General features: G+C 40.5%; 1 protein-coding gene across 2 annotated transcripts in view; it reads left to right on the plus strand.

The window, feature by feature from the left end:
* NR4A3 (nuclear receptor subfamily 4 group A member 3) overlaps window positions 1-6,419 on the plus strand; it is a 30,270-nt gene extending 23,851 nt beyond the window's left edge. For both annotated transcript variants that reach the window (XM_072852875.1, XM_072852876.1), the window contains exon 8: window positions 3,427-6,419. In XM_072852875.1, the coding sequence (XP_072708976.1) occupies window positions 3,427-3,689 (263 nt within the window). In that variant the 3' untranslated portion in view covers window positions 3,690-6,419. The remainder of the gene's footprint in view (window positions 1-3,426) is intronic.
* The last annotated feature ends 5,151 nt before the right edge of the window (window positions 6,420-11,570 follow it).

The following is an 11,570-nucleotide window of genomic DNA, read 5'->3' on the forward strand; positions in this document are numbered from 1 at the left end:
CTAACCCTGGCATAATCTACCCCATGTCAGAGATTAGGAAAAGAAGGACTAGCACAGCTGGTGACAGGTTTTCCTGCTCTTTTACTTTCTTCCTATCAAGCTTTTGCTGATCAGCATAATTATAGCACAGAATTGCATTGAGATTCCTGGGAAAAGGAGAAAGGTGTAAAGAACTTGCTGCATTCAGTTTGCCAGGATGAGCTGCTAAGTTTGCAGAGCTTTAGAGGCAAGACTTCCGATGAATCATTTTGACAGGCTTATGGAGAGCATCTTTGCCATAAATCACCATTTTTCTTGCAAAAATCAATGGTATCCTAAAACACAAGGCTGAGAAATCCTATATTCAGTTTACCTGGTGCCTTTTTAATTGTCATTATAAGAAAGTCTGAATACAATAGTATTTACACACCTCCTCAATCAGTTAGAGAAAATCTATTGGTTTTGACTAGCTGTCCTTCTTGGGATAAATCTTGGCATTATCGTTCCTGTGTGGATAAGAACATCTTGTGGAAGACGGCGAATGATTAGAGGCCATCAGCTTCAGCGCCAGCGCACGCACTTACCACAGGTGCCTCGTGCTGCTCCCTTTAGGTTGAGTGAGAAAAACTGTGGGTCTTTCTTTGCCCAAATGAGACTGGTCGTGTGGAAAAGGCAAGAAAATGTGTTTCCTGCTAGTTGAACCCTAACTATTACGTTTAAATCTTTGAGTAAATTAGGCCCAAGACTCCTCAGGTCTACCTAAGAGAGGAGTTGTTTCTTATGCTAGTACATTTCCCAGAAACTAGTTGGATGCTAACACCAGAGACTACGATGGCAGTGCCAGTGCATGCAGTGCCCTTTACTAGTGGAAGGGCTTCCACATAGGTGGCTTTGACTTTCTACAGGTCCACAAGGGATGCCTTAGGGATTGGAGACTGAAATCTCCTTCTCCAGTGAGGCAGTTCCAGTCGTGAAGAATTACCTTTGTAGAGATTTGCAAGTAGCAAAGGCCATTGTATGGCAATCCGTGCAGGAGAGGACAGCCTGGTTTATCGGAGATGGCTTTGATATTGTAGCACCAGAGAGCGGCTTAAGGATGGAGTATGTCTTAATTCTGAATTTTCATGATTTTGTTATTTAAAGTAAGGCTACTAATATTATAATCTTTGCACGTATTGTGTTTTGTATCAGTATGTTTCATGGCTAGCCACCAAAGACAGGATTTGTTCATGAAACCTTCTGAACTTGTCAGTGTGAGACAAAGACTGTTTAGCTCTGGCTGGAAATGTTAACAACGTTGCTGTGTGCTCCAGAGCCAGAGATAATTTTCCATACTCTGCTGCATTGGTTTAAAAATGTGCTCTGCTAATTCGTAGTCAGGTTTTGGACCCATTCTAGTATTTCAGCTCCCTAGATCTATAAAGATATCTTCACTTACACAGCCAGGAAACAACCTCGAAACAGATTAAAAGATGGGAACTCTTCAAAGACTGCAAGATTAATTTAATGTCCTGCAGATTCTCTCAGTAGGGTAGTGGTAAAAAAAAAGCCCTACAGCTTTTCAAATCTGTATAAAATATTTATCCGCCAAGATTTTTAATGGCAGAATCTGCCTAAGTATTTACTCTCAGTGACCTGTATAGTTAAGGCTTACATAATTACACTATACACCATTTACTGGAAAGGCTTTAAATATTCATTGACTCCTCATGTTTTAATGTAAACAAGGCACTTAGAATACCTAGGGTTTTTAATTCCTGCAAGGTGAAAAAGATGTCTGAAGCAGATGTTACTGCTTGGATGAGTGTTGCTCTGAAGCAACAGGGCAGATTGATGGTACTTAAATGCTAGAACACGGTAGCTTCTGGCCAGAGATGTACACGTCTGCACATCTCTGATTCTGATCCCAAACTAGTGTTCTTCAGGAGCTAGCTCTGCCTAAGTAAATAAAGTTGAAAAAAGTGTAAATGGGTGAATATCAGTGGAAAATCAGACCTCTACATTTCTGACTGCCTTCATTGAATCCCATCTGTTTTATTGGTTTGTCAAGAACATCTAGCCAAAACAGGCGGTAAGGGGAGGCAGCGAGGAATTTATATGCACATGCCTGGGCAAAGCACCACTGCGCCTTGCGCAGACATCACACCTGCTTCTGGAAGTAAAGAAAACTGTACTCTTTTCACTGTTCGTTAGGGGACGGACAGAGAAAGTTTCTATTGCCCGCTCCTCCTGGAGCAGAGGAACAAGACGTCGGGGCAACAGGCACAATATGGCACGTGGTGCCAGGGGTGGGGGAGAGGGCCAGGGAAGGCAGATGACTTCAAATGCATCAGACATGAGAACTGCCAGAATTACTCCTCGTCCGCTGCCATCACTGTTTTTATATGTCTAGTTGGTTAAAATTAACTTAACCTGCATTTTCTTAGACTGTCCCATGCGTTTAATTCTATTTCATGTGTAAACGATTATGACTTTGCTATTAAGCAAGTTCTTACTTACCTGTGAATTTCAAAGTCAAAGACAAATCAAAGCATCACAAAATTATTTGTTCTGAAATGTTATATGAATTTATCTACTAAATCTTGATAGCCAACAGCACAAAATTATCTTTCCCTGTGTACCAGTAAAGAGCCTGCTTTAATGAATCAGAGATTTGATTCATTCTACTTATGCTGAAAGAACTGTGCATGTGTTTAACATGGTTGTAGCATTTTAAAAGGCTGTTTGAAGAGGGACAAACCCCAGCTCCCCTTCCTTTTAAGAATGCTGAGGTTTTGGTGATGGATAACACAGCTGCCTTCTCACTTTAGGCATTGCTCACTCAAAGCAAAATAGTTAACTTCCAGGCTTGTTTTATCTTAGACCTTTTAAAGATGAATAAACTAAAAAGCAGCAGCTGATCAAAATAACAAAGGGTGGTCAGGTGCCTTTAGTTTCTTATAAGAGTGTCTGCAAATTCCTGGTGGAATTCTAGGCCCGGCGCTGATGGAGCTGGCTAAGGATATCGATCGCCACTTGAATTCACTGAATAAATAATGGTTGCCATAGTTATTGAGCATTCACAACTGGTGGGGAAGCATGGAAATCTCCAAAACACCTCCTGTGATAGTTTTGCAGGAAAATCACCCAATTAATTCTGTCTCATATCATGAAAATTATGCGAGATATGGAGGATGCTTGGACTCCTTGTACTAGAATTTCAATCATAATTGAGCATCTCTGCTGCCTATTTTAGCAGCTAAAGAGAAAAGGGCACTTGCTGTCCCTTATTTTGTGTGGCAGAAAGGTTAACTGACACTGTATAACCCCAACTGTTCTGAGAAATCTTACACTTTCAAAGCATTTTTTGCTTTGAGTACCAGAGTATGGATTTGAGTTACACGGAAGAAAACGAGTTCTCTCAATCTGTGGTAGGGATGCTGATGCGTTTTTTCTCTCGCTTTGCAGAACGACATGGATTAAAAGAACCAAAGAAAGTGGAAGAGCTATGCAACAAGATCACAAGCAGTTTGAAAGATCACTTAACTTTCAGTTGCCAAAACAAAGGACAACCGCTTGAGTCTGCAGAGCCGAAGGTACTGGGTGTTCTGGCTGACTTGCGTTCTCTCTGCACACTGGGACTGCAGCGCATCTTTTACCTGAAACTGGAAGATTTGGTGCCAGCCCCTTCCATTATCGACAGGCTGTTTCTGGACACCTTACCCTTCTGAGTCAAACCACCCTCCTGCAAGGCAAATGCCCACCAGAGCAGGCAAACGGATCGTGACTTACAGCTAACATTTCTGCCCTCACTTAACAGAAAAGCAGCTCCGAGTCTAAAATGAGGTCTTTTCTGGCGCTTTGTCCTTACAACCTGAGGCCTGAAACTTACTGGCTTACTGGTTTGGGGTTGTGTTCTTTGTTTTCTTTTGTGTGATTTGGGTTTTTTAATGGCTAATATGGCACTTTTGGACAATGCTATCCCAGCAGCAGTAAAAGGTTAACATGACTGTTTTAAATCTGTTGTTTAACACCTCATGGTATATGAGGAATAAAGTTGTAGAAGCTGTGTTTGAAAACAAGAACAGCAAATAGTTGTTTGCCAGGGTAGTATGTGTTTTGTGAGGATACCTTTAGCATACTTCCTGCATCAAGGGCACATACATCAGCACAATCTAAACAAAAATTCACTTTTTTAGCAAAGTACATTCAATTGAACATTTCATACAAATCAAATATAGCAAAATGACAATGGCTGTTAGCTCCCATGTTCAAGTGCAATTTTTTAAAGTGCTGTCTTACTAAGTCTCGTTTATTAACTAATTTATTTTCCTATGAAAACAAACGGAAGAAATCAAGTGAGAAAATCACATGCACTAACTTACCTGACAGAGTTTTCCAAACTTGATTCCATGTAGCGCGACTTATTGACAAATGTATGTGGAAGACACGGGAGCAATTGTGGCTCAGTTGTTCCTTAGCTAAGGAAATCCGAGTAAGTAGTGATTGGAGCATACAGGGTCAGCATCAGGGATAGTTCAGTTTTAGACTTCTAACATAAGCGACTAGTTAGTAAACGGACAGAAGATGGTTTTCAAGAACAAGCAAGTCTTGTAAAATAGTATGAATGTAAGTGCTAGGAAGGATATAGTGGGCTGCGTTTAAACATTCCGTGTTCGTACTCCTTTTTGTATGTTTATACTGTTGATGCCATATTAATATGAAATAATTTGTTGCATAGTGTCTTTATTTGTATAAATGTTTGTATGCATGGTATATTGTAATGGCTTTGCCTGTATTTATTGCAATGACTGCCAGCTCATGGGAGCCCTGTTACACATGATAACTAAATGGGGTGTTCACACTGACTCAGATACACCAGTTGGAAAACTATATACATATATATAATGTGTATATATATATATGTATATACCTATATTTGTGTGCGTGTGTGTGTGTGCGCGTGTCTTTTTATTAACCATTTGTATATAAAATATCTGTCAAATCACAAGCAGAGTTATTTTACAGTTTATTTGCAGTGACTTCTAAGGCAGTACTGTTTAGCACTTTGATATTAAAATCTTGCTCATGTTTTGCTAAATTCAAATAATATTTAAAAAGTTTAGTTCTAAAAAACTTTATATGCACTGTATTAAGTCAAAATTTTGTTGGTCATTTTGCTAAGGAAATTTTTGAATGTCAACCTGATGTCACTGTATCTTTTGTTAGCTTTAAACATTCTAGCTTTTGTCTTTTTTTAAACTATGCTGTTTATATGGAAATTAAATTATACAATCAAACAGATGCCAAATGAATTGCCTAATTGCTGCAAAGGATAACCCAGATATCGAGTCACTGTATGGTTTTCAAATAGTAATCTGGTATTTTATCACTTACTATGTTTGGATGTGCTTTTATGAAAAAACTATTCTTATATCAAGATTTATAGTAGTGTCAATAGGGAAACAGACTTCTAATCACTATAGTTAATATTTCCGGTTTACCTGCAGATAATATTTGGAAAAGTATTGCTTTTTGTATTGACTTTTAAGCTTATGTGCAAACATAATAGCATAATTAAATATCAGAGAAGCTAATGTTTCTTGTAGGTTGCTGTAACAAGCCTGACCAGCAAGACAAATATATTTTGACTGAATTTGCTTTTGTATATACTAAATATATATATATACGTATATATATATATATATACACTCACACACATGTGCGCATACAAAAACATACAGACGCAAAATCCAAAAGTATGTTTACTTTTGTCTCCTTGTGTAAGACACAAGGTCCCTTGAGAAATGACTTTTATCTAGGGACAAATCCTGCCAGGTGCTGAGCACCAGCCAGATGAGGGCTTGCAGGTGCTTCTTGCGAGTGGGCCCTTACAAAGAATTTTCAGGCGAATCAGCATAGTACAGTAAAATTGCTTTTTTGTTGAGCAAGGTTTATTTATTAAGTGGAATGTGAGTGGGAGGTAGCAGGTCCAGAGCCCCGTGTGAGATTTCACGTAGCCAGTGTCCTCCAGTCTTCCATAGCTAGTCTTAACTGTGATACTCTCCCAAATCCCGTCATCTGTGGAATTGTCCTTCATGTCAACTTCAATACACAGATTCATCCTAGAGTGCAACCAGTGACAGGTCACAGTGGTAAAAGAAAGAGTTAACGCAGAATAAATCTACTACTTTTCTTAGAGCTCTCTCAGTGTGAACATGCCTTTGTCTAGGCAGAATTCAGGAATATATCAGGTGTTAAGGGAGAGTGCCTTGCTTTTATTTCAGACAACAGTGTTTCAAGAGTTTCTTCACTCCGCTAACCGCAGTAGTTTTTTTCTTTTTCTTTTTCTTTCTTTTTTTTTGTGGTGTTAACCTGTGGGTTGAAAGAAATGCTCTTGTACATATACAATGTAAATTAAAATTATTAAATTGAATAACATTTTTTTCAGAGGCCCCATGTGTGTTGAATAAGTATGCTTAATTCTGATAAAATCTGATGTGAATTTTTATCATTTATAAAACATTAAAAAAATTGTCTACTTGAGTCTTAAAAGTGGAAAAATTGGTGAAGCATGCTTAAGAACACTGGCAATTTAATGGCTAGTCTTTTGATTAAAATAGCTTTTATATAAATACAATAAGACCTGCAGTATCTGGTTACACAATCTCAATTAGATATTGAGAGCTGGACCAGGGTTGTCCCAGAGGCTGAACTAGATGTGGAGCAGAGCAGAGAGCCTACCTGCCCCTCACTGTACTTCTCCTGCATGCCAGGAAGGGATTGTAATTAACTCCCAAATTATGATGGCCACGAGGGAGGGAGGGGGTGGCTACAGGGCTCATGCTCCCATATAGCACCTATGTCTGCCTAGAAAGAGGACAGAGCTCTGATCCCATCTTCTGCCCCTTTGTGTCAGTAAACCCTGGTAAGACATCACTCCAGCAGGCACCTGCAGCGTTTTCTTTAAATGTGCGTCCAGTTCCTTTCCTTGCCGTGCCTTTGCTTTGTAGGAGGGATCACTTACCCCCTGCCAGAGAAAACTGTCTGGCTACAAATGCATTTTCTACAAACGCAGTTTTGAGAGGCATCTGTCACTATTCCGGGTATTGCCATAAGTGCCAATGGCTCCGGCACACCTCCGTCAGAGCTGTTCTTCTGCAGGAACTGCTCGGCTGGAGGTTACATCAAATGGTGCGCTGTGGCGGGCTACAGGATTGGCAGCTCCTTCTTTGGAAAGGTGACAAAACAAAAGGTTGCTCAAACTCTTCCAAATTATTTGTTGCTTTCTTCCAATGCCTTATTTTTAAAATTAAACTAAAAATCTTAAAATCCCTTAATGAGAATGGCAATGCATTTTGCATTAGAGTCCCGTTAGGCAAAACACGCAGATCTTGTGACCAGCCTGCACCAGGGTCTGAATTTTCACCCTACAAGAAAAAGCTTATCCTCACTAAACTATCTCAATTTGTAATTACTTTAGGGGCCATAAGTTGCGTCCTTAGACATGGGAACAGAACTGTGTCTTGATCAAGATCACCTGCACGTGTGTCCTTATGTGCGCCTTATTGCACTCCTAAACCACACCAGGGCAGAGTCCTTGCAGAGGATGTGATGCCCGATGATTGACTCTGGCATTGGAAGGTTGGGCTGAGTCAGGAATATGACAGTGGGTTCCTCCAGTAGAGACCACCCTTGGACAGGAGGCTGGCACCAAGGCACCCCAAAATGAGCAACTTTAACTAGAGGTGAGTCAAATCTCTTTGTGCAGCTTTCCTACCTTTACTTTTCACATTCAGGTTCATTTGTCTAATATACAAAGCTAAAATTTCAGTTATGTTGCAAAGAGGAGGCGGGGAGAGAGAAGTTTAATTGTATAAAATTAAGCATGACTGACAAAAATTGGCAACTCCCTCTATGGACGCTATGAAACATTTCTTTTGATTAATTATTTGTATTATAGCAACACCTAGAGGCCACAACAGAGATCAGGACCCCATTTTGCTAGCCATCCTAATTAGCACCTCCAGTACCCACCCGGGAGAAGCTCCAGTCCAAACAGACAAAAGAAAAAGAAGGAGCAACACAGGAAAAAAGGAGCAGAGTGCCATGCCCCAGGGTGTATAGCTTTTCAGTCACAGAGTTAGGAATAAAACCTTTGGTTTACTGAGCTAGTGTCCAGTGAATGCTCTTCTTTTATTTTCCTTTTCTTTCCCTGGGCAATTTATGCTGCCACTGTATCAAATTTTATCACGATAAAGGCATTGACAAATTCAAAATAACCCGTGTATTCAAACTGATCTTGTTTACCCTGCATATATGAGTCATCCATGAGACTATTCAAAATCCTGGTCAAGCACATGTTTGGAACTAAGCTGTGATACAAACTAGACAGTATTTAGAAAAGAGATATTTAGCTGTTCTTTATTAAATTAATGAAACTGACCATTAGGAATATTTCAAGATATCGATTAAACAATAATTATTAATGGATAAAAAAGATTAACTTTTAAAAATGCCAAACCATTGATGCAATAAATGAATAAACGGGGAGTCAAATAATCAAATTCTTAGCAGCAGATGACATATTTGAGAACTGTATTCCAGACCTACGTTTGTGAGAATTACCAATACCGGGATTTGTCAAATAAAAGAAAAAGAAACTTGTTTACCATATGGAAACACTTTTAGCAATTTTTCTTTTGTTCTCTTTTTTAACATTAGACACCTTTACATTTATATTCATAATATGGAATGTTCTGGCTGCATTTGGTTACAGAAGAAGTTTGAATATATGAAGTTGTGACATGGCTGTGAAAGTCGGACAAGATCAAGATTCTGACCTAAACTCACAAAAGCAAGGATTTTTTTCAAAGAGAAGGGTGGGAGTCCAGCTGTAATTACATATTATGTATATTGCAAGATACTTACGTTTGTATAATGGAACTACTTTAATGTCAAGTACAACATTCTGAAGTCATGCAAGAAACAAGACCATGGGGAAAAAAAAAGCCATTTTTTCCCCCATTGTTTAATATTTTCATAGAATCATAGAATCATAGAATCAGTTAGGTTGGAATAGACCTTTAAGATCATTGAGTCCAACCGTAAACCTAACACTGCCAGGTCCACCACTAAACCATGTCCCTAAGCACCACGTCTACATGTCTTTTAAATACCTCCAGGGATGGTGACTCCACCACTTCCCTGGGCAGCCTCTTCCAATGCTTGACAACCCTTTTGTTGAACACATTTTTCCTAATATCCAATCTAAACCTCCCCAGTGCAACTTGAGGCCATTTTCTCTTGTCCTATTGCTTGTTACCTGGGAGAAGAGACTGACACCCATATCACTACAACCTCCTTTCAGGTAGTTGTAGAGAGCGATAAGGTCTCCCCTCAGCCTCCTTTTCTCCAGGCTAAACAACCCCAGTTCCCTCAGCCGCTCCTCATAAGACTTCTGCTCTAGACCCTTCACCAGCTTCGTTGCCCTTCTCTGGACACGCTCCAGCACCTCAATGTCTCTCTTGTAGTGGGGGGCCCAAAACTGAACACAGTATTCGAGGTGCGGCCTCACCAGTGCTGAGTACAGGGGCACGATCACTTCCCTACTCCTGCTGGCCACACTATTTCTGATACAAGCCAGGATGCCATTGGCTTTCTTGGCCACCTGGGCACACTGCTGGCTCACATTCAGCCAGCTGTCTACCAATACCCCTCAGGTCCTTTTCCAACAGGCAGCTTTCCAGCCACTCTTCTCCAAGCCTGTAGCGTTGCATGGGGTTGCCATGGCCCAAGTGCATGACCTGGCACTTAGCCTTGTTGACCCTCATACAGTTGGCCTGGGCCCATCGATCCAGCCTGTCCAGATCCCTCTGTAGAGCCTTCCTACCCTCGAGCAGATCAACACTTCTGCACAACCTGGTCTGGTCTGCAAACTTACTGAGGGTGCACTCAATCCCCTCATCCAGATCATTGATAAAGATATTAAACAGAACTGGCCCCAATACTGAGCCCTGGGGAACACCAGCTGTGACTGGTCGCCAACTGGATTTAATTCCATTCACCACCACTCTTTGGGCCCGGCCATCCAGCCAGTTTTTTACCCAGCAAAGAATATGCCCATCCAAGCCATGAGCAGGCAGTTTCTCCAGTAGAATGCTGTGGGAAATGGTGTCAAAGGCTTTACTAAAGTCTAGGTAGACAACATCCACAGCCTTTCCCTCATCCACTAAGTGGGTCACCTTGTCACAGAAGGACATCAGGTTAGTCAAGCAGGACCTGCCTTTCCTAAACCCATGCTGACTGGGCCTGATTGCCTGGTTGTCCTGTACGTGCCAAGTGGTGGCACTCAAGATGATCTGCTCCATTTTAGATTGTTTATCACTTTTTCTTAAAAGAACAGAGAACTCTGGGCTTGTTTAGGTGGAATTTTATCTCAAATAAATAAATAAACAAGCTAAGTGACATTTAAAGAAAGAAATGTGTTTAAGTAGCTGAAATATCTCAACCCAAAGTCTTTAACTTGCTAAGTAATGTATTAAAAAACTCCCTCCACAATAACTTCCACTGTGGTCTGTGATTAAGCACTACTGTAGAAGCAAAAGTGAATTACAGAGATGGTTTGATACTGGGGAAACTTTCAAACGTAGCAGACAGAAAACAGAAATTAATTTACCTTTCATGGGGTTTTATTATTTATCTTGCTGTGTTTCCTAATTAATTGACGATATTGATGTTTACACAGGGATTTGCTCCTTTCCAACTTCGCTTGATCCTGTGAAGAAGTCAGAATGCCGCATTTGTAGTACCACATTTATTGCCATGGCAACAGCCAGGGATTTCACAAACACTAATTAGGGTTGGCAACTTGGAATGTTTTCAGTATGGTCCCATACAATTTTCCCTCTTTTATCCATTTCTCATTATACCTTACTTTAATGATTGACTTCTTCGGTATGTATACAGGTTTTTCCCCCATGTCCTCAGGATTCAGTTAATACCTTCTCTAATTTTCAGCCACCTTTCTTACACCTCTGCGCACACCCAGTTAAGAAGTAACTGCAGTCCCTACCTGCATTTGTCTTAAGCTCCATTTCTTACACTTCAGATTCATCCAAGTTTCAGTACAACCAGCTGGTTTCTATGCTAGCATGTGCAAAAGTAGTAAGGAAAGGTACGGAGGCTTAGCTGCATCTTCCCAGGCAAGCTACTTTTAAAGGTAGATGCTAAATCTTGCTCAAGGCAGAGTACAAGCCTTCTGTTCACAGAAGCTTAAGTTCTGTGAATGTCCAAAGATCATGTAAAATATTTTAATTCAAGCATATCAAGAAAATGATAGACATTTAATTTACTATGTAATAATACAGAGAGGTGGGCGCGTGTGAACCTCATGAAGTTCAACAAGGCCAAGTTCAAGGTCCTGCACATGGGTCAGGGCAATCCCAAATGTGGATACAGGCTGGGCAATGAGACGATTGAGAGCAGACCTGTGGAGAAGGACTTGGCGGTACTGGTAGCTGAAAAACTGAGTATGAGCCAGCAATGTGCACTCACAGCCCAGAAAGCCAATTGTATCCTGGGCTGCATCAAAAGAAGTGTGACCAGCAGGT

Source organism: Ciconia boyciana, chromosome 2 (genome assembly GCF_034638445.1).
Source record: "Ciconia boyciana chromosome 2, ASM3463844v1, whole genome shotgun sequence".
Classification (NCBI taxonomy): domain Eukaryota; kingdom Metazoa; phylum Chordata; class Aves; order Ciconiiformes; family Ciconiidae; genus Ciconia; species Ciconia boyciana.